The sequence below is a fragment of the Hyaena hyaena genome, unplaced genomic scaffold, assembly GCF_003009895.1.
Source record: "Hyaena hyaena isolate Hyena2069 unplaced genomic scaffold, ASM300989v1 scaffold_296, whole genome shotgun sequence".
Lineage (NCBI taxonomy): Eukaryota > Metazoa > Chordata > Mammalia > Carnivora > Hyaenidae > Hyaena > Hyaena hyaena.
In genome coordinates, this window is record NW_024080931.1 from 493099 (window position 1) to 520148 (window position 27050).

Consider the following 27050-nt stretch of genomic DNA (forward strand, 5'->3'; position numbering starts at 1 on the left):
GCTCATCCGTGGAGTTTCAGGAGCGGGTGGAGAGCATGCACTGACCGCCCAGGCCTGACGGGGGTGGTCCCTGCCTTGGGTGCCTATGAAGCGAATACCAGGACCGAGTCCACACACCTACACTAAGACTTTCAACACGGAAGCAGGCGTCTCAGGACCTCGGATGGCAGGAGGCAGCATGGGGACTCCTCTGGGACTCCCACCCATGCAGCAGGCTGTGGTCTGGTCGACAGAGGGGCCCAGAGCACTCAAGGCGCCAGCTCTCGCAGGACCGGCCGCTGCCCAGGGTCTCTGCTTCCACAGGGGACACTCAGGGCTGCATCAAGGTCCCCCGAGCCCTGTGCCCCAGGTCCTTCTCCCGGCCGCCTGGCCCCCAGACGCGCTCCCCCCTTTCCCCTCCAGCACTCCATAGCCCCAGAGGCAGGCAGGCCCACGGCGTTTAAAGGACTTCACCTTGAAGAGAAGGCAGCGGCACTCTGGGGAAGAACAATCCAGGGAACGCAGTGGGCCACGGGGCCAGTTCGTGAGCAGCCAGCAGGTGTGTCTGTGGGGAAGGGCTCGGCAGGGCAGGGCCTGGTGGGGGCAAGTCAGAGACATGGTGCTGCCCAGCCTGGTCGGGGCATCAGGCGCAGGGGTGAGGGGAGATGGGCCGCCCACAGGCCAACAGGCATCAGAGAGCTGGGAAGCTGGACCTTGGCTCCGGGTCTCCATGGTGCCCAAAGGTGGTGGGTGTGGGTGGAGAGGGGTCCGGGTGGATGGCTGGGGGTCAAGGTCAGCAGGAGCAGGCAGAGGCTGTACTGTACACCTCCGGGTCCCCACAAGGAGGCGTGCCACTGTCCGTGTGTGCAAGACGCGCGTGCGGCTGGCAGGTTGCACGCCCGCTGGGACACATGGCTGGTGCACAGCGTCTCTTGAAACGCTTGCCGGACGTAACGAGGGGCCGGGAGGAACGGACAGGTGCGCCCGCAGAGGGGCCACTCGTTTGGAACAGGAGGAGGGAGAGTGGAGACACTGGGGGGGGTGGGGGCCCTCCAGCAGGGGGCAGGGAGGTGATGTTTGTGACGTCTGTCAGGGGGTCAATTTGCCGGAGCAGATCTCGGTGTGGAAGATCCCCCACAGGAAGGCAATGAGAAGGGCGCACATCACTCTCTGGGGGAGGCCGACACCCGCCTTCTGCTGGGAGGTGACAGCTGGGTACGGTGTTGGCACTGAAGGAAGGCCAAACCCCTGGGGGTTGGGGGCTCGGTGGAGCAAGGACCACGAGCTGCTGCTGCAGGTCGGGGGAGGAGGAGAGGCCGCGCGGGCACCCACCGCATGGAGGAAGAGGCGGGGAGGTGAGGAGCCCCCTAGTGCCTCTCCCCTGGGCGGGGGCGCCAGTGTCTGGGGGCATCTATGGTCATCACAACTGGGGGTGCTACTGGCACTTGAAGTGGGGGTCGGGGCTACTCCTTAACCTGAGCCTGTGCCTGCCCAGAGTGACCCAGCCCCAGGGTCCCCAGTGCTAAGGGGACAGAGCTGGCATCCCTCCTGACCCTCTGCCCAAGCCAAGGGCGCTCTGGGGGCGCCGCCCCACCCGAGGCTCAGGGGAGGGACAGCGGTCGGGGCAGGGCACCACGTGGCCAGGAGAGAGTCATGCGGGACTCTGCGTGGCACTGAACTCGGGCCCCCAGGCAGCCTTTTCGGAGAACGGCCCCCCTAGCCCGTGACTTTGAAGAAAAAGAAGGGAATCAGCTGTGTTTTACGTATTTAAAGGCTTTGAAGGAAATTGTATTCCTTGGATCACGACGAATTTGTTAGTCAGTCTCCCTGCAGGAGGAACACAGCCCCCCTAGTCGGCAGCAAGGGAGGGAGGCGTGAGGCAGGAACGTTCCAGAAATGAACAGTGTGTGGACGACACGGGGGCTGACATGGGGGCCAGCCTGGCACAGAAGGTTCTGGGCTGGCAGGCTGTGGCCCCTTGTCCCAGGCAGGCTCTTCCAATAGCCTCCAATGCCACTCTGTTTCTGGCGGTGGTGTCTGTTTATTGGCAATCCACTCTGTTGACCAATTAGCCTGAGCCACAATCAATCAGCCATTATGCAAACGCACGTCTGGCCTGGGGGACAAGCCTTTGGATCAGCTGCAGACTGGCCTCAGCAAGAAGGTGCACTCGGCAAAGAACACACGAGAGAGAGAGAGAGAGAGAGAGAGAGAGAGAGAGAGAGAGAGAGAGACAGAGAGAGAGACAGAGACAGAGAGACAGAGAGACAGAGAAAGAGACAGAGAGCGAGGGAGAGAGCACGTGCGGGAGAGCGGAAAATCAAAAGGACAGATGACAAAAGAAATCAGAAAAAAAGAGACTCACCTTCACAAGGGCTATCTGGAGCTGCCGGAACATTCTCAGAGAGAGGGGGCCCAGGGTAGGAGAACATGCAGGGCGGCTGAGGCTGCCCAAGGTTTGTGGATTCACAGATGGGACACGTACAAATAAGGACAGCAGGTCGGGGGCAGGTTCTGGACCGGCCCGGCCACTCGGCCAGGATGGCTGTTCCCAGAAATAGTTGCAAGGATGTCCCCACAGGGTGTGGGAGTGCCAGCAACGGGGCTCCCAAAGGAAGGGCGTGGCCCAGACTCCCAAGCCGTCAGTGGCCAGGCCCCAGGGAGTTGCCAGCGGGGCCAAGTTCAAGCCCAAAGTGACCAAGTGCTGCACCGGAAAGGCCTCACTGGAGGCGCAGGTCCACCTGCCGCCTGGTCTGGGGCAGCTGAGCGTGGGGAGGGTGGTTCTGGACGGTTCAGGAAGCTAAGAGGACAGCAATACTTTGTGGCAGGTGAAAATGACACGAAATTCCAATTTCAGCATCCATCACGGACATTTCACAGGGACAGGCCATGCTCGCTTGTTTATCGAGTGTCTACCGTGTGCGGCGGCTTACGAGGAGTCAGGTGGCTCTGAGAGACCGTGGGCCTGTCACTGCAAGGGCCCGGCTCACGGCCAGGGCCCCGTGAGCACTTGCTGACTGGTCCCTGGGCACCAAGAAGTAATCAGCAGAACAGCATCCGTGAGCACTCAGGCCCGGAAAGCCTGGCGCTCCCACGAGAAGCAAACAGACTGACGTTCTGGGCACCGCGGCCGGCTGTCTCTCGTTCCTGGCACGCCGACTCCCTCCTCAGCCCAGACCTGCCACCCACGTCCCTACAGCCTTGGTGACACACCAGTAGGGCGCTGGCGCTGTGCCCTGTCCTCTCCCACCCGACACCGGGCATGCGGTAAGGCGGCGCCTACGCAGTCCTGGAAGGGTCCACACTGTGGATAGAGGCCTCCGAGCCCAAGAGGGGTGCAAAGGACGTCCCGGGGGGAACTGTGACCGCGGCTCCAAGCAGCATGTTTGTGCCAAATGAACGTCCACAGAGGTGAGAAGGTCACGCGGGCCCTGGCACGACACGGGCCACCACAGGTCCCCACGGAGGGGCCAGAGCGGCGCCGACACACGGACACAGGGCTCTCGCGCCCAGGGTCATCCTCCCAGAGAGGAAAGCGTGTAGCCCCAGGGCCCCAGGGCGGGCCTCGCAGGAGCTGGTGAACGGGGGTGGGAGGGAACCGGGATCCCTGTGACACACACGCCACCTGCCCCAAGGCCCATGGTCCATGTTCGGGGAAGTGGAGGCCTGGGAAGCACACTTGAAGATGAAGCAGGAGGAGGAAGGGAAAGGAGAGGAGGGGGAGGGGAGGGGGAGGGGAGGGGGAGATGGGAAGAAGAAAAGAGGAGAGAGGAGTGGGAGGAGGGGAGAGGAGAGAGGAAGGGAAGAGGGGGAAGGGGGTGGATGGGGGGGAGAGCAGAGGGAGGGGAGGAGGGGGGACGGGGTAGAGAGGGAGGAAGGGGAAGGAAGAAGAAGATGAGAAGGAGGGAGGAGAGTGGTCAGGGACAGCCTGCAGCTGCCAGCCGGGTGCAGAGTGAGAGCGAGAGTCACTTACGGTCGCCACCAGGGCTGGGCAGGGCGCAGCGGCTCGTCTACTGGTGACTCACCTGCGCAGGAGCTTGGCCTTGAGCGAGGCCCGAGAGGCGCTCCAGGTGCTCAGCTCCGGGCTGCTCAGGGCCGTGGGCCGAGTGTGGTCGAGCACGGTGAGGTCTTTGCCTTGCTTCCACAGCTCGTACCGCTCGGGCTGCAGGATGCGCACAAAGACGTCCATGGAGATCTTGACCATGTCCTTCCGGCACGTGCACTGTGGGGGAGGGGGGCAGGGGAGATCGGCTGAGCTCCTGGCCAGCAAGCTGAACAAAGGCGGGGTGAGCCTAGCCCAGGTGGAACTGCTACCTCCAAACAGGAAATGGGACCTTTCTGTCCCAGGTGTAAGGCCCAGGCCCGCCTCTGTGGGGTCACGGCCACTGCCCAACACACGGCCCAGGGAGGGGAGAGGAGAGCAGAGCATCTGTGGGGGCCCCGGACATCAGCAGGGCGTAGAGACACAGCTCAGGAGCCCGAGGCCACAGGGGTCCGCGTTCCTGCGGCTGGGTTGGCTCTAACCCAAATCCCCCTCATGTGGGACACACGTGTCCCCAAGTGGGTAAGAACGCAAGGGGAGTGTGCCTCCCAACACCAGTGACCCCACAGGTTGGGAAGAGGGGAGAGCCGTAGGTCCCAAAAGGCTCAGAGAGAAAAAGGAAACCCAGAGCGGCGCCCAAGGATGCACACAGGCCTGGCCCAGTCTCTGCCTCGGGGGTCTGGGCAGAGGAAGCCAGGACCGGAGGCTCAGCGGCTGGCCCCGGGGTGGCGAGAACTCAGACACAGTGGCTGGTGGAGCAGGGTTGGCACGGTGTGCCGGGAGGGCTGGACGAGGGCTGTGGGGACCGGAGGGTCCTTTGTGTCTGGGAGCTTCGGGCACGGGGCAAACGAGTGTGGCGAAGGCAGAGGCTGAAACGGCGCCTCTCTTGCCTTTCCTGTGCTGTCTAGACCCGCCTGAACGACTCCCACGTGCCACCTGCTCCCGGGGGCCCTCCTCCTCCATGTCACAGCATAACCCCCAGGGCTGGGCACCGCACAGCAGGCAGCCAGGTGTCCCCGGGACACATAACACCCCAGGGAGCCATTGACCAGAAAAGCCAGCTACGGGTTCTGGAAGCCGAGCTCTGGCCGTTGAGCCAATGACCTTCCTCTGTCAGCAGGAGGGGCGCAGGCAGCCCCGGTCTCCTACTTACCTGTGGGATAAGACCAAGACGGGGCTGGGAAATCACCCTACTGCAAAAAGGGAGGGAGACGGAGGGGACGCTGGTCTAGGGCTGGCCCGGCAGACTGTCCACCGAGGGCCCGGCAGGGAGTAGTTTCAGCTCTGCGGGCTACAGTCTCTGCCACAGCCTCTCGGCTCTGCTGCTGGGGCTCAGAAGCATCACAGAGTTAGGCCCTGGAGCAGGCGGCCTAGGGGGCCCCAGGGGGCGGGCGTGACCCCAGGGTGCTGCACCTGCATCTGTCTAAAGCGGACATGGTCTTGCCCCCTCATGGGGACACACACCTGGGACACGCCTGTGCTGAAAGCCCTGACGGGAGGCCGCAGGGCAGCCACCCTTGGGGGACATATGTGCCCAGGGACACCTGCACTACAGCCCCTGTCACTCGGACTCTGAAGTTCTGCTCGGAACTCCCGCGGCCCCTCTTTCTGCCTCCCAGGCAGACAGGCTTAGGAGAAGCCCATTTCCAAAGCTGAAGCTTAAAACTATTTCCATGTTAACCTCACGTCTCACCCTTTACAACAGTATTGCCATCACTGCCACTTTCACAGCGAGAAGAAGATATAACTGAATCCGGGTACTGTGCACCCTCCCTTGCAAGCTTCCTGGATCTGCTCCAGAAGCGGTGAGGGTTGAGGATCGAGGTGGGTGCCCTGCGGCTGCAGGAGGGACTTCGGGAAGCGCCCAGAGGAATTTCCTGCTGCCCCAGCCCCCACCCTGACTCCTCCCGGATCCGGGACTGACTTGGGGACAGCAATAACCTCACCACGCTGCGCAGGAGGGAATATTTATGGACAGGCGATTCCCAGCAAATGCAATTCATTTAATGAAAAACTGTGCAGGAGAGAAGGGCTGGTGGTGTAATCTGGCTTCGGAGTGGCGGGAGCACAGATGGTGCCCGCGTTTCAGATTCCTGGCCCGCCAGCGGCCTCCCCAGAGTCACCATCGACGGCGGCTTAAGGGATTTGTATCGAGTGGCTTTGCAATTGCTTTTCCTTAAGTAATTACAAAAAGCACCTGTGTGCCCCACGGAGGGGGACACACAGATGTGCTCCACGGAGCACTGCCCGGTGGCCTGGAGCCCGGCCCACGCAGCCGCACTCATTCTCTGCAGGTGCTAGCTGCCGTGGGCATGTCACTGGCAGAGGCAGGGACCAGGGCACATGGGCATCCAGGGAACAAGCAGCGGGACACAGGGGGGAGCGACAGCCATGGGGATTTAGGACACGGCCACGTCACCCCACAATGGGGCAGCCATGAACCCACGGCTCCCATCAGCCCACCACACGGGGAGACGCGGCTGCTAAGGCCTGCAAACACACCCCAGCTCTTCCTCACAAGCAGTTTCCCGGGGTGAAGGCGCCAGCCCCCCAGCAGCCCTCCTGGGACCTTCAGGCAGCGCTGTTCGTCTGTGGCCGGGAGCACGTGCAGAGGCTCTGTGCTGCAGGGGTGACGTGGGAGAGGGCCCGGGGCAAGAGCTTCAGGACGGCCTCCGAGCAGGGCCCGGGGAGGGCGGCCCGCAGCAAATGGCTCTGTTTGTCTTCCTCCTCCCCCTCTGGCCCCCACCCCACCCCCAAGCCTTCTGGGACACGCGCTGTCAAGGATCTGCTGGAGTCCCTCAAGCTGACAGTCCCTGCTGCTCTCACATTAGCACCCCAAGTGAGAGGCCCCCCGTCGGCGCCGGAGACAGAGCGTGTGCTCTCAAGAGAGCTGGCCATGTCATCAGCGTCTGATGAGAAATGGGGCGTGGATTGGGGGGTTTGAGGGGCCCCTAGAGGCCCGAGCCCACCCCAGGGTCCCCGGTACCACCGTCAGGGCATACAGCCCTCAGCCACCAGCACCAAGTGTGGAGGGGCTCTGCACGGAGCGAGGCTGGGTCACTGCGGCGCTAAGTGGCCCGTGTCCTGCCCAGATCGGCCAAGGCAGGTGGCTGGTGATTCCATTCATGCCAAGAGGGGCCTTCTGGGAACCGAGGAGAAAGCAAAGGCAAGAGGCAGGGCACTGGGGAGAGAGGCTCATTGCGGGGCGGGGTCCCCCCTCTGCCAGCCTCGACCCAACGGTCTGTCCCCAGACAGCTGCATCACCTGCGGGCCCCACCCCGGACATGCCTGCCTGCCTGCCTGCCTTGGGGTCGGCCTCTGGTCCACAGCATGGGGACCTGTTCAGCACGGGCTGTGGCCCTCGCCCCCTTCCCAGGCTCCTGTGGCTTCCACCCTCTCTCTCACACCCTCCATCGGCCTGCTGGCAACGAAGACGCATGGCGTGGGCTGGGGCAGGTGGACACCTGGTGGGAACGGGGTTCCCTGATGACGCCTCGTACGGAGAGGGGCCCGACGGCCTGCACAGTGCTCGGGCCACAGCCGCGTGGGCGCTCCGACAGCAGGGTGGGAACATCCCACAGAGACCGCGTGGCCTGCAGTTCACGATCGGGTCCTTTACACAAAGTCTGCCGTCCCTTGACGTATGGGGCACAGTGCTATGGACAGAGTTGTGTCTCCCACCCCAAATTCCTGTGGTGAAGCTCTAACCCCCAATAAGCCTGCATGTGGAGGTGGGGACATGAGTGGGTAATTACAGTGACACGAAATCCCCTCCTCCCCGCCCCATCCCTTCCCCACCTGCTCCATGCAAGGGCCCCACCAGAAGGCAGCTGTCAACAGACTGCCGCATGGCTCTCACCGGAGCCCTGCCCTGCGGGCTCCCTGGGCCCAGGCATCCAGTCTCCACAAGTGTGGGGAACACGTTCCCCATTGTTAACTGACCGCCACCCCTGCCGAGTCTGTGGTGTTGTGTTACAACAGCTTGAGGTGACCCACACAGATGTCCCCGCGAAGGCTTCCTACAGTCCTGGTTTTCACAGTGAGGAGAGTGGGCCACACACTGCCTACCACCCGCTCCCAGAATCCGGCCAAGAGCACCCAGGCTCTGTCGCCTCCGGGCCCCCTGCCTTCCACACGTGCAGCCCGGACTGGCCAATGACCGTGAAAACACACCTGCCAGGGCCCGGGAGGTGCATTTCACCCACACTGGGGTCTGGGGGCCTGATGGACCCTCCCCGTGCTGTCCAGGGGCTCTGAGTCCCCTCCTAGCAAGGACATCAGCTCCTGACCGGGAGAAAACGAGAGGCAAAGAGCGGGGGTGGGGGGGTGGGGGGTGTCTTTCTCCTCCCGTCTGTGGTGGCGGATTTTGCTCCTGAATCACCTAACAGCAGAAATGTCCCGCGTGCGCAGCTGAGGGACAGACCTCAGATGAGGCCCATGTTGCGAGACTGGCTTCCCTGGGGGACCCCCATCACCCCAGGGCTGACCTGGGCCTTCAGAACAGCAGACCCACAGCGGACGTGTGCTTTGTGGGCCTTTAATTTCTGAAGGCTTTAGATGTTTAAAAAGAAAGGCACCAGGGTGCCTGGGGGGCTGTCGGTTGGGCGCCTGACTTTGGCTCAGATCATGATCTCACAGTCTGTGGGTTCAAATCCTGCGTCAGGCTCTATGCTGACAGCTCAGAGCCTGGAGCTGCTGTGTCTCCCTCTCTCTCTGCCCCTCCCTTGCTCATGCTGTCTTTCTCTCTCAGAAATAAATAAAACATTAAAAAAAAAAGAAGGAGAAGAAGAAGAAGAAAGACACCGAGATTCGAATCTGCAGTTGAAGGCGTCAAAACCCAGAGCAAAATGGTTTTGGGCCCGCAGCTCAGAAAGAGTCGGGTCCCCGGACGTGGACTACTGCGCGCTCGGAGCTGCAGAGACTAAGCTGTGAGGGTCCCTGCACGCTGGTCCCTGCCCGGCAGCGGCTCTCGCTGTAATGGGGGTGAACAGGCGCGAGGGGACAGGCACACACAGGGCCCTCCCCTCGTCCAGCCCCTCCGGTAATTGCTGGCTTTGACCAGATAAGCACCCTGGGTTGGAGGGGTGGGGGGCAGGCCTCAATGCCTCTGCACCCACCTGGGGCCTGAGTCTCAGGGACATCTCACCAGGGTCCCCGAGAACACTGGTGGGGGAGGCGAGGGGGGGGGGACAGGAGAGGGCGAAGGCAGGAAGGCTGTGGCAGCAGAAGCCTCCAGGCCAGAACCCCACCAGGGCCCCGGCTGCTCTCTCCACAGAGCGCCCCCCCCCCCCCAGCCTGCGGTCACAGCAGCACAGGCCTCTGTCACCCCCCAGGGGACCGCTCCTGTCACAGAGCCGCGCAAGAGGCCGGGCATCTTGAGAGCACCAGCCAGAGGCTCAACATGAAGCGCTCTTGTCACCCCCCCAGACGACAAATGACGAGAGTTACGACTATGGGGGCTTGGGGGTCCTGGGCCCAATGTGAGCACCAACCTGGGAGCAGGGAGGCCGTCACCCCAGAGGGAGGCCTGACATGTCAGCTCTCCAGGGACCTGCCGCTGAGCCTGAGGAAGATGAGAGAGCAGGACAGGGAGGAGGTCGGCCTGCTTATGAGCAGGGGCCGCGAGCGGAGACAGACGGGCTTCTCTCTGGAGTGTGAACGCATGGAAACTGGCAGATAGTCAGGCTCAGAGTGGGTGGCCCTCGGGGCCCAGCAGCCCTTGGCTCAGGCTGTGTGGGCCGTGGGGGACAGGGGACAGGCTCAGAGGCCCCTGGCAGCAGGGACCCCCCAAACCACCACCAACACGAGACTCGGATGACAACCGAGCTCCACAACCTTGACTCCAGCCCTCCTTCCCTCCCTCTCTGGGCTGGAAAGCAAAATACACTCAACCTTCTGGTAGGAGTCTGAAAGGCCCCTGACCACAGCGGAGCACACAGCCAGCGGGGGGCACCGAGTCTGTCCCAGCAGATCCGGGGCTCCCGTGCAACTCTCGCTGGCTGTGCGGAAAGCATCAGCCCGGGCCCAGAAGTGCACCCTGTGTCCTCCTCGCTACAGAGCCGGGGAGGGGACAGAATATCACTGTGACAAACCCTTCTGAGGGCACGCTGCAGGGGTGTTAGATGAGATGATGCGGGCAAAGCCTCCAGCCTGGGGCAGGCAGGTCAGCCAACATCAGTGCGTTTCTGATCATAAAACCAGACCCCTTCCTAGTCCTCCAGCCCCTCTCCCCGTGACACTGAGACGGTTCTCTGCACCCGAGCCATCAGCCTGGCTCCTGGTTCCCACCTCCGGAGGAACCCCCAAACCAACTACACGCGGAACGACCGAAAACACGCAAACCGCTGTCTTTCGTAAAGTATTAAAACACCGCTAGAAGCGAGACAGGCCTTGAACACTGTGGGCAAAAGGAGGGCTCTCCCCTGTGCCAACCCACTGGTGGCCCCCCCAACACCTCCACGGCCTGCCCTCGCTGAGCTCAAGGCCACACACCCCGCTCTCGCTGGCGGGGCCCCGGGGTCAGCACCCCCTCTGTCTCAAAGCCTGGGCCACGCTCCACAGGTCTCCATGGGTGGGACTTCAGACGCGACCTCCCCAAGCTGCTCCTGGGGCTCCAGGGGGAGCGAACGCACAAAACTCCATGTGCCTGACAGCTCCCAACGGGCGCAGGGGCCCTGAGCACCCACGATCTGGGGGCCAGGATGTGCCATGTGCAGCAGGGTGGGCCCCACCAGAGGAGAGCGAGGCACCATCTCGCTAGCAGCCGCTCACCTTCTGAACACAGACAGCTCAGAGGAGACTTTGGGGACTGCGACTGCTAGCACTTCATGGGGTGCAGACCCGCGAAGGCCAGGGGAGTGCAGGACACCTGTTCCCTTCCCCCACGTCCCACCCAGAGCACCTGTTGCACCCACTCTCCTATGCCCCCTTTCAGAATGTTCTCCATGTACCAACACAACACAGATGCACTTTTCTTTTCAGACAGAGGACAGCCCACGATCACTGTTCACACCTGCCTTCCCCCTGGTGTCCGTTTTTGGGGAACGCCCCAACTGACACGTGAGGAGCCGCCTCCCCTCTCCCGTGGGCGGATGGCATCCCAGCGCCTGGGTGGCTCCTCACATGTGTAGGCGTCTAGGTTCTTTCCAGTCTTCTCTGTACTTAAGAAGCCCCCATATACAGGGGCGCCTGGGGGCGCAGTCGGTTGAGCATCCGACTTTAGTTCAGGTCATGATCTCACGGTTCGTGGGTTTGAGCCCCACATCGGGCTCTGTGCTGACAGCTCAGAGCCTGGAGCTGCTTCAGATTCTGTGTCTCCCTCTCTCTCTGACCCTCCCCTGCTTGTGCTCGGTCTCTCTGTCTCTCTCAAAAATAAGTAAACACTAAAAAAACAAAAATAAAAACAAAATTAGCTCTTTAAAAAAAAAAAAAAAGAACCTGCCATATACTAAGGTATGTTTCCAGAAGATGAGACTCGATCCTACTCTTCCGGCTCTCTCTACCCCATGTGGGTACAAGTCCACAGTCTTTAAGATGCAGATTCTGATTTAAACCAACCAAATGCTCAGCCCTCCCCTCCTGGGCCTCCCCCCACAGAAGGTTTCGGGCTGTTCCCGGCCTGCCCCTCCCCCCTGTGCTACCAGGGCACGCAGCCAGCAGGAGCCGGGGTCCCCCAAGGACCTCCCTGCTGAGGGGAAGATTATTTATGCTGCTGGAAGTCAGGTGGGGGAGGGCCTGGGGGGGGCACATTTGGACCCGAGGGTCCCGCTCCAGGCCAACAGGGCCGGTGGCCTCCACGGAGACCACTGTCACGACCCCAGCTGCCCCAGGCCCCATTTGCTCCTGGCATTCCTGACTGGCCGCTCATGCTCTGATCTGTGCTGGGCCCCATGGGGCACAGAGACACCTGAGCCCGACGGCTGGTCACAGCCAAGGTGGAGGTGTCAGGCAGGACCCACAGCAATGAGAAGAGGCACCCCTTGCTGGGGGTCCCAGCAGTGGGTGGTCTGCCCGGGGTGGCCCCGGGACACACGGGCGGCCCTGGGAATGACAGGAACACACTAGACCGGGAACACACTAGACAGTACGAGGCCAGGCTGCCTGGAGCCGCAGAGACTTGTTAATAGCTGCCTTTCCCCCAATTTAAATAGCACCGAGCTTTAATCAGCGGCCATCTCTTTTTAAAACATTGAAGAGACTAAATCAGAGTCTGCTCATGTAAAAGAGCAAAATGGGATGGAGAAGACGCAGCGCCGGCCTAAAGAGGAAATTATTAAACATGTGGTCCAGTGAAATCATCTACGCAGATAGCGTGCGTACCCAGGGGCCCCGTGCTTCCCGCTGAGGCACTGGCGCCAGCACCCGGGCCGCCAGGAACTGGGGGGGACACGCAGGGTTGCGCCAGGCCCAGCGGGCAGGTGGGCAGCCACGGGCCACAGGCCAACTGTGGCCTGCCCGGCCACCTCCAGCGCGCACGAGGACGGGCACCCTCAGAAGCAGCCAAGCCCGCAGTGAGGCCAGGCCAGCGAGGGCTCCCTGTCCCCGCAGAGCCATGTGTCCAAACCCACACGCCACCCTTCACCTGGCCAGGCAACCGACGAGCACGCTCCTTCCAGAGCACTCGGGCCCACAAAGCGTTAAACGCCCAACGACAGGCAGAAACGCAGTCTCGGAGCCCCCATCTGCTCGTGACGGCTCACAGACACCGTGGCCCCCCGGTTCCGATGTAATTACCAGCGCTGCAGTGAGAGACATAACAAACCAGTTCATTAGGAAATCCGCTGGAAGTTCTCGGAAGCGCTTCATAAACAGAACAATTAGGTGCATGGCTCCTGGGGCTCCCCTCGGTTCTCGGGCGAGGCTGCCTCCTACGGACCCCACAGCCAGCCAGGCTGGCACGGTTGCTGACCTTGGACCCAGCACAACTCAGCCCCAGAGGTCAGGCCTCCAGCGACACACCTCCTCCCTTCTCTATAAAGAAACCCTCACCGACTGTCACTGTCGTCTCCAGGGCCCACCTATGTGACCTCTGCCTCCTGGGACGGCCCGGACAGCCTTCCTCTCTGCAGCCTGGGCCCCCCGTCTCCCATTCCAGCATGGTAAGACCGATAAACTGGGTGCTCCGTGCCAGGCGCTTCCCAAGAGCACAGGCACCACACTGACAGAGGCCACAGAGGAGGATGCCACGTGCAGCTGAATCTCAAACAAGACTGAGAGGCCTGGGGGCCATCCTCAGCTCCTGTACGACTGTAACCCCCAAAACATCTGCACAGGGAAAAGGAGAGGGTGACAGGAAGCTCCGGGAAGGAGCGAGGGGAACACACATTTCCCAGGGCAGTTTCCTGCGAGCCCCGCGCACCTGCCTGGCCAGCGCCACAAATCACAGGGTCACCAAGGCGCAAAAGGGCAGGTGCCCGGCCCACCTCCAGCCCGGACTGCCCCACTGCAGCCCCCTTCCCCATGTCTCCACCCTCACCCCTCACCCCTGCCTCCTGCCCCGGCCCCTCGGGCTTCTGGATAATCGCTGCGGCAGGCGGCATCCTCACCAAAACAGGAGGCACCGACCTAAATGAGGCGGTTCCCGGTTTACGGTAACGAAGACGAACGTGTTCTAGGCTGGGGTTTCAGAAGGAGTCCCTCACTCTGCAGGCAGGGTGCTCCTGGGGGCCCTCTCCCCTCTTCCACATGCCACAGAAGCCCCCCTCCCATAGATTCCTCTGGAGGTGGGGGGGCGGCCTCCCGAGAGCTGCTGGAAACTCAGGTCAGTGCACCCAGGCTCCTCCTGGCCATTCGAACCGGGTTTTGAATCTGTCTCACTCTGTTTCATCTGAAGGAGGGGAAGGAGAGGTGGTCTGCACAACCTCAATGGGGGGGAGAGCCCCTTGTTGGCTCCGCCCAGGGCCGCCCACTGAGGGAGCAGCCGGTGGAGCTAATCCAACTCGGCGTGCAGCCCTGTAGGACTAATTCGAGTTCAGACCCAGGAGGGGCGGTGCGGGCACATTTATCTTCTCCGAGTGAAGCTGCTGCATCCCTCTGATCTCCCCTACAAAGCCTGCCCGGCTGAGCAAGTGCCCAGGGAATTCTGCTCCTAGAAATGGAGCACAGGCCTCAGGAGGCAACGAGGCCACCCCAGCTGAGCCCTGGAGGCCAGCCAAGAGGAGGAGGCCACCAGCCTGCAGGGACGCCTGAGGGCGGCGGGTGCACGCCCCCAGGTGGGAGGGAGACAGGAAGGAAAGGCACCAGTGCTCTGGGCTCAGCCCTCTTGCTGCCGTGACCTTGGCAAAGTCACTTCACCTCTCTGGCCCTCGGAGGAGATCAGCCGGAGGCAGGGCGGTGCCATCGGTAAAGCTGGAGATGGAGACGGAGGAGACAGATGGAGGAGAGAGCAGAGGAAAGGGGGACACAGCGCTACCTCCCGGGGAGGGGGGGGTCGCCAAGGAAAGGCAGGGCTCGCAGCAAAAGCAGCAAAAGCAGCAGCACGTGTGACCCAGGAGGGGTGGGGGCGGGTCCCTGCAGGAGGAGGAGGGGCCCCTCCTAGGCACAGCAGGCCTCAGGACGCTGTCTGCCCGTGACATTCTACACTCCCTTTGCTTCAGGCCTGGCGGGGGAGAAGGGACGCTGGGGCTCGACTGAGTGACCCCGTTCTGGCCTCTTGGCCGGTTTGGCTGATTCCCATCATATAAGACAAATGACCAGAACCGCCAGGAACACAGCCTTTCCCTCCAGGGGCTGCAGGCCACGTAGGGGGAGGCACCTGGGAAAGGCGAGGCCGCCCCTCCCGCCTCTGAAAAACTACACTTGTTTGTACAAAAAAGTTGTAAAAGAAAAACGCAGCAACATTTTGAGAGAGTTTTTAAGGGACCCAAATCCCGCTGCGTGGAGCTAACACCTAGCAACGTTTGGGCCACCCCGCCCCAGTCCTGCGCATCCACACAGTGGGTTCTCCATCTGTCACTCAAAGTGCGGGGCCCATCTTTCCCCCTTGCTGGGGGGTGGAGCCAGCAGGAAGTCCCCTCCACCCTGTCCCTGCAGTCCCTGCCTCTGCCTCAGGGAGTCCCAGCCCTGACCCTTAGGGACTCAGGGGTCTCTGCTCACCCTGGCCCCCAGCTGTGTTCTCCTTAATTACACGGAAGCCTGGCCATTTTGGCTGGCAGTGCACTGGTGGGGGCGGGGGGGCAATCTCCCTCTCTGCTCTGGCCCAGAGGAGGCCCAGTCCTACACCCACGCGACCAGAAGCCAGGGAAGTGAGGGGTCACATCTGCTGCGCCTCTGTGACGGGCTGTGTGATCCATGCACGGTGGCAAGACTCAGGGACAGAGGACAGGCAGTGTCTTCCCGCCCACCCCCCCACAGCGCGGGCCTGGGAGGGTCCAGGCTCCTCCTGCACGCTGGTGGCTGGTGAAGCTCAGTGCCAGCAACGTGGCTCAGGAAGGAAGACCACTGAGGACAGCAAACACCAAAATACCACGTTGACTTGCCGGTGAACCCAGGGCAGCTCGACCTTCGGGGGGGAGGGGACAAGGGGGTAAGGAGGCTACAGGGTAAGCACTGCCAGTACTGCCAGCCTCACAGGCCAGAGAGCAGACCTTGGCTCCAAGGCCACGGTGCTGGCACTGTTGCGGGCCAAAGCAGCCAGAGGCAGTGTGTCAATGAATGGGCGTGGCTGCGTGCCAATAAAACTTTATTCATAAACAGGAGTTCTGAGTCTCATTAAAGTGTGTTGCATATTCTCCTTGTGATGTCTTTTTTGTGCAACTCTTTAAAACTTTAAAAACCCTTCTCAGGTGGCAGAACACACAAAAACAGCCCACCAAATGTTCCCTGTGGGCCCTGCTTTGCTGACCCCTGCTCTAGAAGGAGAAAGCACGTGGATACCTGAAATTCAGCGGCCAGCCAAGTGCAAGAGCTGGGCTTCTCAGGTGCCAGCACGGAGGCAGCAGGAGATAGGAGGAAGAAGCTGAGAACCAAGTGAGAAGTCTCTAGAATCTGGGAAGTGGGAACGCTCCTCCCTGGGGCCTGAGGAAGGTGTTGGCAGGAACGGGGCCAGGCAGAGACGGGGGTGGGCAGCACAGTCAGGCGGGGGAGGCCCTTGCTTAGATGATCCTTGGGTCCTCCTCCCCCAACCCCACTCTCCATTGCCTAAAGCGTGGCCAAGGACGAGCAAGTCCCGGAGACCATTCTGGCCTGAACACTCTCCCTGCACCTCCAGGTCCCGCCTCAGACACATGTCAGCGGTCACCTGTACGCCCGGCCGCCTCTCCTGCCTGGACTGGACTCCTGATGGGGCCGCAAAGCTTGCAAGAGGCCAAAGCTGCCACCCCACTCCCCTTTCAGGAAGCCCGAGAGCGGACGTCTAGGACCACAGAGCCTGACACCTCCTGGTGGGACCCCTGGCCTTCCTGGCCCGGGGCCAGGTGGCTGGGGTGGCCCCGCAAGGGAGCCCGGCTTGGGGGACCCAGCCACCCGCCAGAAACCTGGCCCGTGCAGAGCACTGCGCGCCACTGGCTCAGTAATTTCACGCTACACCGCCTGGCGATGTAAGCGCGGAGGCCCGTCTACGGCAGCACCTCCCAAATGTCACTTGCTTGTGAATGCGTGGCTGAACCCGAAATTGCTTTTAATATCTGGGCGGCCTCTGCCGGCCTCACCGCAGCCCCAGCTCTGACAGCGCCGCCGGGACAAGCCTGCCATCTGGCCCAGATCTTACAACTCAATTGCGACTCACACTGCAGCCGGACCCCGGGAATTCTCCAGTGCAAATCCATACGCCCACACGGGAGTTTGATCGCTCCTTTACATCAGGAGAAAGAGTCCCGGTGCTCACACAGCGAGGACCACGGTCTCTGCCAGAGACCCCCTCCCTCATCGGTAAAAATCTCGACTTCAACCCCAAAGGGCCTTTCCAGACTCCTTCCTACAAAGCCGCGTCCGGTTCTAAACTGCACTCACACCGTGGAGCCAGAGACAGGGGTAGTTAGAAGAGCAAAGGTTAGCCAAGTCGTCCAGACCCGAGCTGCCGCCAGAAGAACTACGTGATCTTTGTTTTTCTGGTCTCCACATTCAAACGGTAAAAGGAAACAGGTGATATTTTGTTTAACCCAATCTATCTAAAAACATCATCTACATAACCAGCATGAACCAAGTATTTGTGCCCTATTTCATGTTCTTGGTTCCTCAGAGCCTCGGACGGCGTGCATGTCACCCTCACAGGTCACAGCCACGACGCCAACACACAGCAGTGGCCGCGCACTGGTCACCACTGGGTCACCACTTCTGGATCTGGTGGGAGACGCACCGTCTGCCCTGGTCCAGGGCCCCGACTTGGAACTTGCCGCCACACGATTCCTTGCGGGAACCCCCAGGCTCCAACTTGGGAGCTGGTGGGATGTACCCCATTTTCATGCTGCACGAGCCCCGCTGGAGGGGGCTCTCCTGTGCCGGGCACCCCTGCGCTAGGGAGCCGCCATGAGTGACCGGCCCGTCTACAGCAGACAGAGGCGGAGGGGCCGAGACCCTGGGCCAGAGCCGAGTCCAGCCCGAGGGGAGAAGTGCAGAGTCTCCTGCAGAGGGCGGAACAGGGGCCTCGGGCCTCGGCGTCGATGGCAGGCCTGGGAGGAAGGCCCTTGGGTGGAGCAGCCGTGAGCCCACCTACAGCCCCTCTGGGCTGCCTGCCCTGCCACTAACTAGGGGGTCTGCAGTTCACAAGCCCCGTGTGTGTCCCGTCCCCGGGGCCCCTAGATGGAGCAGAGGGAGCTCATGGGGGAGGGAGGCAGACCCGAGCCCACCCTGTGCCCAGCAGCCCCAGGGAATCTGCCACTCTTCGAGCAGTCAATCGAAACCACACAGATGGGTCTGTGTGAAGCCAAGGGCATTTGAGAACGAGAACTCAGTTCAGATGTCAAATCTGTCAGCCAGTGATCAGCTCTCTTAGAGCAGAGCAGGAAATCCCTGCGAGGAGACTCCCAGGCTTCAGTGACCTCCACGGAGAGGCCGGGCCACCAGGAAGCCCTCAGGCCCCAACAGTAGAGTCTGCCAGGAGGGAGAGCCCTGGGCCCCAGGTCCTGGCTCCAGGCTGCCACGCACCCACCCACCTGCCCCAGGCCTCCTCCCTGATTGTTCCAGAAACACATCCAGATGGAGAGGCCGGGACACACTATATAAATGGAGGCTGCCCCGGCCCTGGTCCGTGGGAGCGGGCTAAGCGGGGCCGACCGCGCGGACCCTGTCGCGGCCTTGCGGATGCTCACCTGGCTGGCCACCTTGCCGTAGTCAATCCACCGCAGGGTGGCGAAGTTGGTGGACTCCGCACAGTTGAACCCGTGATTGAACCCAGCATGGTAGCCATAGGGGAACGTGATCATGAACTCGCCGGCTTCCTGTGTAATCTGATGAGGGAAAGGGACAGGTGAGCGTGGAGCCCAGAGCTGAGGGGCGAGGCCAAGTGAGGGATGGCATTTACTGCTCGGCTCACCTCCCAGAAGCCACGCTGGCCCAGGCTGGGCTGGTGGCAAAGGCCACCAGGAGCCACCGCCAAGTACCTCAGGGGCACGGAGCCAGGACTTCCCAACGAGTGCCAGGGAGCCCCGACTTCAGGAGTGAGTGGGGTTCTGCCCGCTGGAAGCAGCCTAACTGCCCGGGCTCCAGCCGATTCCCCACATGGTTTACACGGCAGGCATGGCCGTGACCAGGAGAGCTCTGCTGTAGCCCGCCGCTCACCAGGGCCCAGGCGGAGCCCCAAGGTGACAGACACTCTGTTTTTTGTGGGGTGGGCGCTTGGGTGGCTCAGTTGGTTGAGTGTCCGACTCTTGGTTTCAGCTCAGGTCATGTTCTCAAGGTTCATGGAATTGAGCCCTGGATCAGGCTCTGTGCTGAAAGCATGGAGCCTGCTTGGGATCCTCGCTCTCCACCCCGCCCCCACTCACTCTCTCCCTCAAAGTAAAGAGTCTTTACAACTCTCTAGACAACACAGGCTGCTATGCCTCTGGGTGCTCTCAGCTGCAGGGATGGAAGGGCCTCCCGGTCTGGAGGCAGGTGGCCGTGTCCCATCTGCCATCCACTGTGAGACGTTCCGATGCAGCACGGGGGCCGGTGAGGACGTGCAGAGCACTGAACAAGTACAGGGTCTTTCTTGCCCTTGGGAGGAAAGACCTCCAGCCGCTCGCAGAAAAACATTCCTGGAAAATGACCCGAGTCCTCCGGCCCTCGTAAGAACAGGGTCCATCCCTCATATCCTGGGAAGTGGATCCTTCCAAGTGAGGTCAAAGAGGCCGGAGAAACACATTATAACACGTTATAAGTGTGTTATAAGGCCACAATGTCATGGTCGGAACTCTGTCAAATGAGCTGATGTTTCTAGACTATTCAAATGGTCTGATCCGACCTCTGAAACAGATCCCCAAACCAAGGAGCTGGGGGTACCTGATGAGGGAGAGGGCCCACGTGAGCCCAGACAGGATTCTGGAGCCTCCGAGCCCAGGCCTGGAGGAAAAGGTGGGGGCTGCAGCCGCACCCCTGCCTCACTCCACATTGCGGGGGGGCACTGAGCCCATCGGCACATGCCCCAAAGGACGAGTGATGCACAGGAAGGAGGACAAGTCCCAGAGCGCGACGGGCAGGGCTGCTGGCCCACTGCACGGATGTGGACGCTGAGGCTGGCAGCGAGGGAGGGGCCGTCTGGAGCTCTGAGTAACTGGCGCCCCAAACAGGAATGGACCCGCCGGGAGGCCCCTGCCACCCACAATCCCCAACCTGGGACATGGGCCACCGTCACTGAGGGCTACACTTCTTTCTAGGGTTTCATTCAGCGGCTTCGCTCAGGCTGTGCTCCTGTGTCCGACTCTGTCCTCACTGTGTCTTCGAGGTCCCTTATCCCTTCTCGCTCCTCAAGGGCACCCCTCCGTGTGGATGCACCGCTGTTTGCCCATCGGTTCTGCTGATGGCGGACGCTGGGCTGTTCCTGCTCTGGCGAGTCCGGCCACAGGGGGCGCTGTGCTCCCGGCTTCCATGGGCGCGAGCTTGCGCTTCCGCAGAGTCTCCAGGCAGCGGCAGGAGGTAAAGGTTCCCAGGCCCGGGGCCCTTCTGCAGCAGCAGCGGTGTGAGTGTGGGTTTTCCACCGTCCCTGCAGGTGGGCTACGGTACCTCCCAGTGGTTTCCGCCTCCTCTCCAAGGTCTACAGGTGCGTCCGGGTCCTTCTGCCCCTACTTACCCAGCTGTTCACTTCTCTACTGTAGCTTCGGAGAAGTTCTCGAGCTTGCTGATCTTTATTTATTCCTCCAGAGAGAGAAGTAGAAATTGCTGGGTTCATTTAAGTAGCCCATAAGAAGTCAAACCCTGAGGGGGTGGGGGTGGAGCAGGAGATGGGGGGCAGAAGACTTCCAGAAGCCGACCACAGAGTCAAAAATCAATCAAAACCGACACAGCCTGGAGAAAAGCCAGTCCTTAAGACACGAAGATATTTTTCTTTTCAAGTAATGAATTGCACCAATCAAGGGAAGTCAGTATGCATTAAGTTATATTTTTAAATTCCTGTCCAAGTGACAGGCATGTGGGGGATGAAACGCACGCATGGCGGGAGGTGGGAGCGGAGAGAGAACACCCAGGGTCCCCAAGGCCCCAGCAACCCCCCTCCCAACATCCACAGCCAGGATTTTCTGGGCTGCTTCCTGCCACAGGACCTCGTGAAATGGGTTGCAGATAAAATTTAGAGATTTTTTTTTTAAATACTGATTACTGATTTTATCGTTTTTTTTGAGCTGACCTTGGACAGAGCCATCTCACTCTTCCTCCAAGCCTACACCTGCTCCCCTCCATCCCTCCCTCCACCAGGCCTGCAGGTGTGGGGGTAGGGGGCTCTCTGCAGGGTCCCCATGTGGGGAGGTGCCCCAGGCAGACTTCAGAACCCTGCTCTCCCCACCGACCCCTCCGGAGCCCACGGCCCAGGGCAGATGCGCACCCAGGGAGGATGGCAAATAGATTGTGTTCCCGTCACCGAGCTCCACATCTCAGTGGCTTGTCTCCAGCTCACAGTGTCTGTCCTCCGTCACAGCCATCAACCTCATCCGACAGTAAAGGAGAAAGCAACAGCACGGCAGGAAGCAGGGAAGGGAACGGCAGCCACAAGCGCCAGTCACGGAGAAAGCGCAAGTTCAGCTGTTTCCTCGAGCTCTCGTGGAATAAACGAGGAAGTCCATGGCAGATTACAGAAATACATGCTTTTAATTATTAAAAAGCTCTGCCATTGATCTGCTTTTTCTTCTAGAAGTAAATACCATTACGAAGATTTATAAGTGGCGTGTGGGAGTCATTCCCCCCAGGGCTGCCAGGAATTCAGATGAGGACCCTGATAAGCATTCATCTGGAGCCCGACGCCGCTCCCTGCAGGCCTGTGGACAGCAGGCGGGGCTGGACCAGGGGGGAGGGGAGCCAGCCTCTGAGGGTCGGCAGACGCCCTGGGCCAGTAGGCCAGTGCCCACACGGACAGTGACGCAAGGGACAAGAGGGTGCCCACCAGCCGACCCCTCCAACTGGCATCTCTCCAGGAGCACCGGGAGAATGTTTCCCACAAAGCATGGAAAACACGTACTTCTCACTCTGCGAGCAGCGCCGTGTCTGTCCGCAAGGCTCCTGGTGGCCAGCGGTGTGCAAACGGGGAGGGGAGAAGGGGGAGGCATGGCAAGACTGTGTCTCTCACAGCAGAGCACCCGCTGTCTGATGGGCGAGCCCGATGGGAAGAGCGAACCCCTGATCTGAGCACTGAGGCCGCGGGCGGTTTGACTGAAATGTCAGAAGCAATTTCGGAGTCGCTGACACCCGGGGCCAGAATGCGGCGTGAGGATCTGATGGCACAACTTGCTCAGGTGCCTGACAGTCGCTCTTGGAGGGAGACCTTGAGGACCCAGGTTCCCAGGAGGCTCCTCCTCCCCAGGCCGGCACTGGGTACCCAGCCCAGAGTCTGCTCAGGCCTCCCAGGAAGGTTCCAGGCATGTCCCTCTCGGGGAGGTGGGGCTAGGCAGTCCCAGGCACAGGGCTCACAACTGCTGCGCCCCACCTTAGGGCAGACTCCCCCCACTCCTCCCCTGCAGAGTCCCCGCCACCCAGATTTCCCAGCACCAGGCCTCATTCACACAGCCTGCGAGGCAGCCTCTGAAGCAGTAAATTGAATGAGTTCACAGTCTTCGTGCTGCTGAGGAGCCAGACAGTTCATCTCTAAACAGGTACTTCTCTCAAAGGGCTTGTCAGGCCCAGACATAGGGGCAAAGCTGGGGGCGTTGGGGGCGCCTAGAGGCCTGCCCGGTTCTCCAGGGGCTTCCTGGGAAGTGGGCAGGAGCCGCCCCTCCCCTGCTGTGCTGACCCTGAAGGGCCCTGCTGGCAGCCACCGGCCACACTGGCCATAGGACTGGGGCTGGGAGGTAAGGGCAAGACCCCACTTGACTCCCTTCTCTTCCCATCCTCACCCAGAACCACAGCAGAGCTGGAAGCTGACTGCCCAGCCCCCTGCCAACCCCCAGCTTGCCAGTGTTCTAGAACCTTCTCAAGGAGTGAGAAGTCAGTTTCCCCAGCAGCACCTACGTACCCGGCTGAACGGGATCCCGTACTTCTTGAGTATGATGGGCGAGATGAGGGTCATCTTGTGCCGCAGGAAGGCGTCGCAGCCCTGGGAGCTCCCGGGGAAGAACCCTGCAGCAGAGAAGAGGGGCGTCGGCCTGACGGGCGGCGCTGGGGAGGCCTCTCTCTGGGCGGTGCGTACCTGTCAGGCACGGAGTACACTGGCCCGGGCTCCGAGGGAACGAAACGCACAGGACCCTGTCGCGAAGCTGCTGGTGGACATGACAGCAGCCCCTCGGACCCCCAGTCAGGGAGCCCGGAGCCGGGGACGGGCCAGCTGTGTGATAGCGCGTGCCCTCCGAGTCACAGGTGGAGTGTGGGCAAGGGCGCTGCTGTGCAGACCTCCCCTCCCAGTGGCCCCTCTCAAATAAAACCCACCGCATCGCAGTGGCACAGTCGCTCAGCCAGCACGATGGTGCAGCCCGGGGACAACATAGCAGGGGTGCTCACCGCCTGAAGTCACATGAGCAGCGCCCCCCACACACAATGGGATCTACGACAAAGGGGAAGAAGGGCCCCAGTGCGGGCACGGGCTCTTCCTGGGCTCTTTGCACACACGGTCCTCGCAGCAGGCAAGGGGACGCAGGCTCCAGCTGTCGATGGACCCCCGGAAGCCCTCAGTCTGGCGGGAAAAGGGCTGAGAAACCTGACCGGGCCTGTGGCCATGTCTCCACCCTGAGCGTCCATGACCGCGAGGTGGTCTGAGCTCCTGTCGGGGGACACTATCTCAGGGAACACCAATCAGCGTTTAAAACGATGCTCGCAGGGGCGCCTGGCAGCTCTGCCGTTAACCATCTGACCCTTGGTTTCAGCTTAGGCCATGATCTCAGGGTTTATGAGTTCAAGCCCTGTGTCAGGCTCTGCGCTGACAGCGTAAAGCCTGCTGGGGATTCTCTCTCTCCCTCTCTCTGTCTGTCCCTCCACCCGCTCTCAAAATAAAAAAACAAAAAAAACCCATAAAGTGATGTTTGTCAATGTGCAGAAGTCAGACCGTCAGTTCTGCCTGCTTAGGAGTTGTGTTTAACTGACACACTTCGGGGACGTTTCCAAATCACTTGTTGGCTGAAGCTCAAATCAAGGACGTGTAGGCCCAGCAGTTAAAGAAAAGCTGGCCCCGGGATTGCCCGCAGAGGCGCAGGCTTCTCACCCAAACCATGATCGAGAGATGGCGCCGACTCAGTGACAAGCAGGACGGGTCACAGCAGCCGCGGGGGCTCCTGAGGTCCTGCTCCCTCCAGGACTGACCCTCAGGCACACCCGGCCCACTCAAGGACCCTTCCGGGAGCGGGAGCGACCCAGACCTTGGGCCCCCAGCCTCCAGGGAGCGCAAGTCCCCATGCAAGTCCCCACGGGCCGCCAGCTCGGGAGGGGGCACTCACGTGCACGCTCAACGTGTGCAGTAAGCCCGCGCTCGGGCCCCACCCCCCCACCTGCTGGAGCAGAGGAGGACTTCAAGTGACAGTGTCACAGTGTCGGGGGTGGGGGGCGGGGCGCCCACCAGCAAGGACAGGCTGCCAGGTTCTGGAAAGTGCGAGGGCTTACTGAATCCAGCAACTTTCCTCTGTGCTAAAAGCGTTTCAATTAGAGTTATGGCCCCTGCCGCCCGGCCCGCGGCCTCTCTGCAGTTCCTCTTTTTAATGCACAGTTTAAGTGGCTCTCATTAAAGCTCTAATAAAGGCGCACATTTTAAGTGATTAGCACCAATAACGCGCCAACACATTAATGCTCTCTCCGTGGGCTCCACGACTCTCCCATCGAGCCCATTTGGAGCTCGGCTATTCATTTTCCATATTCATCGCAAACTCATTCCATCCATCTCAGTAACGGGAGTCTGTGACGCATGCCCCCAGAAAAGTTGGAAAGAGACACCGAGGAGGGCAGTGACTCACGTGCCCTAAAACCTCTCCCGTCCTCCCCCCAAGGAGGGGGGCGCAGGCCTCAGTGAGGGGCGCAGCGGGAGGTGCAGAGCCATGCCCCCAGGGCAGACAGTAGAAACTTCCTGAGTCCACACTGGGCACAAAGCAACACCGGGGCGGGGGGAAGGGGGGCTCCCACTGGCCCCCCAGCTTCCGGCCCGACCCGGCCCCCTGAAGGCCCCGAGAATGGGAGCCAGGCCAGGTCCCCGGGCACCAGGGCCCCAGCCCTGGGAAGGGCGTGGGGAGCCGGCCCCACAGGGTCCCGTTTCCAGCTTTTCTGGGTGGCGCTCAGATTGCCCAGAACTTTTCTAGCAGAAAAGGCACAGAGAGGAAGGAGGCGCTGGGCACGGCTAACCGCAAACCCCAGGGAAACCAGGCCGGGCGATGCCAGCGCTGTGGGCACCGGAAGCTGCCCATGTGGGCCACTCCATGGCTGTGTAGGCGTGGGAGGCCCATCCGTGGCCCCCTGAGATGTCCACGTCCTGCTCCCCAGTACCGGCGACTGCTGCCTTCAGTGTGGCAGGAGCTCCGCAGAAGGTACTAAGTGCAGGAGCCCAGGATAGGGGGGTGACCCCATGTCACCACAGGGTCTCCACAGGCGGGGGGGGGCGCAGAGGGGAGACCATGTGACCACGGAGAGGGGCACAGGCTGCTGCGCCTGAGGCGGGAACAGGTGGGGACGCCTGCCGGAGCCCGGGCAGCCCACGCCTGAGCCCCGGGTCAGACCCCTGAGCCCGAGCATGATGGAGCGAGTCTGTGGGCGGATCAGGGCTCTTTCAGAGCAACTCCAGGCTCACATCAAAGCCGAGAGACTGGTGCTGCTTGGAGCCACTGGTTCCACAGTGATTTGTCACAAAAGTGACAGGAAAGAAAATGGCAAGGAAGGTCTTTTCTGACTTGTATTTTACAATTAGTGTTTGTGTTTTAAATTTATGTTCGAGACGGTACGCAAGGAAAGCATTTCAAATGGGTGTCACTTGAGATGTTAAGAAGAAAGAGAACTGGCTCTTTGCTGGGACGGTGACTGGCGTTTCTGGGGTGAGGGGCATGCTCCTGACAGCGGGTCTGACCACACCCCCCGCCGCGGGGCCGCCTCACCCCCAGGAGAGCCTCCCTCTGCCCTTGCCCTTGGGGGGAACAGGCATTTCCTGAACAGACGTGCGAGTCCGCGTGCAGCCAGGACGGGAGGCCCAGTTTTCAGAGAGAGCCGCCATTTCCAGCTCCAAAGTCAAAGGGGGCAGGGGAGGCGGGTGGTGGGCCCTCTGGGAAGGAGGGGAGAAGAGGGGACAAAGGGTGCAGCAGGGAGTCAGGGGAGCTGCGCCAATGCTGCGTGATGGCTTCTGGAAGATTCCCCCCGCTGCCTGCCACAGCCACCGGGAGGGACGGCCCTGTACTGTCCCAGGGACTCCTGTACAACAGGGCCATCGCCCCACCCGCCCCGACTACCGGGTGCCGCCTGCCACCAAGGGCCCCACGCTTTGGGCCAACAGGGTCTGTTAACGTCCTCGTTGGCATTTAGGGGCACCTGACGTCCGAGCAGAGAGCGGGGCGCCGTGACAGGGAGCAGTGCGGAAGCCCTGGTCACACTGGCCAGGGGCCTCAGCGCCACCCTTGTCTCCAAGGATCCTATGTCCTGAGGGGCCCGCCTTTACCCCGAGGGGTCAGTACCCCCTCTCTGGACACAGCTGGGGACCCTCTATGACAAATCTCGTCTGCTCAGGAGGCCCCTCAGGCCCAGGCCAGGCATATGCAGGCAGTGAGGCTCGTGGTCACTGCGGGGGAGGGGCTCCTGCCTGGATGTCTCATTTTCTAACCTAAACACAGACTCGAAGGCCTGGAGAGCACGACATGGTACTGGGCAGGGAGGGAGCCTGCAGTCACGGCCGCCTGCAGCTCCGTGCTAACAAACTGGGAAAAAGAGTGTTTCAGGCAATGGCATCTGTGCGTCACTTGCCAAGTGACAAACCCCAGAGGGGGCCTGTGATCACAGAGGGAAAGGGAATGGAAAATCAGTCGGTGACGTCTTACAGCACGGCCCCCCCCACAGGTGGAGACTCATGCAAGGTAGGGGGGGAGGCCCAGGATGCTAAGGCTGTGCCCCCTCCCCCCGCCCCGGCCCAGGTCCCAGCGCAGACACCTACCGATGGCCAGCCGCTCCAGGCGCTTGCCGTGCTCCGGCGGGATGGCGTACCTGCGAGAGAAGGGAGGCACGTTAGAGGCGAGGTCCTGCGGCCACCACACATTTCAGGGGACCCGGGGCTACAGCCAGGGCCTCAGGGAGATGGAGCAAAACTGGGCGCGGTGAGAAGGGTGAGGGGCCCATTTGGAAGCAAGGAGGGGTGGGGAGGGAGGGCAGGGCCTCCACTGGCTGAGACGGCGGCGCCCCACACCAGCACTGGAAACGTTCCCAGCTCAGAGCCACTAAAGCCTCAGTGAGGCTCAGAAAGCAAACCAGAGAGAGCAAGTGGGGGAGGGGCCCCAGGGGAGAGGAGGAAGGCCCCCAGCCTCCC

General features: G+C 61.5%; 1 protein-coding gene across 3 annotated transcripts in view; it reads right to left on the reverse strand.

Annotated features, from left to right (window-relative positions):
- Window positions 1–27050, reverse strand: part of KDM4B (lysine demethylase 4B) — a 125565-nt gene that overhangs the window by 25383 nt on the left and 73132 nt on the right. For all 3 annotated transcript variants that reach the window (XM_039247596.1, XM_039247594.1, XM_039247595.1), the window contains exons 7-10: window positions 26682–26731; window positions 22593–22696; window positions 18268–18405; window positions 4005–4201 (exon numbers count right to left, since the gene is read on the reverse strand). In XM_039247596.1, the coding sequence (XP_039103527.1) occupies window positions 4005–4201; window positions 18268–18405; window positions 22593–22696; window positions 26682–26731 (489 nt within the window). The remainder of the gene's footprint in view (window positions 1–4004; window positions 4202–18267; window positions 18406–22592; window positions 22697–26681; window positions 26732–27050) is intronic.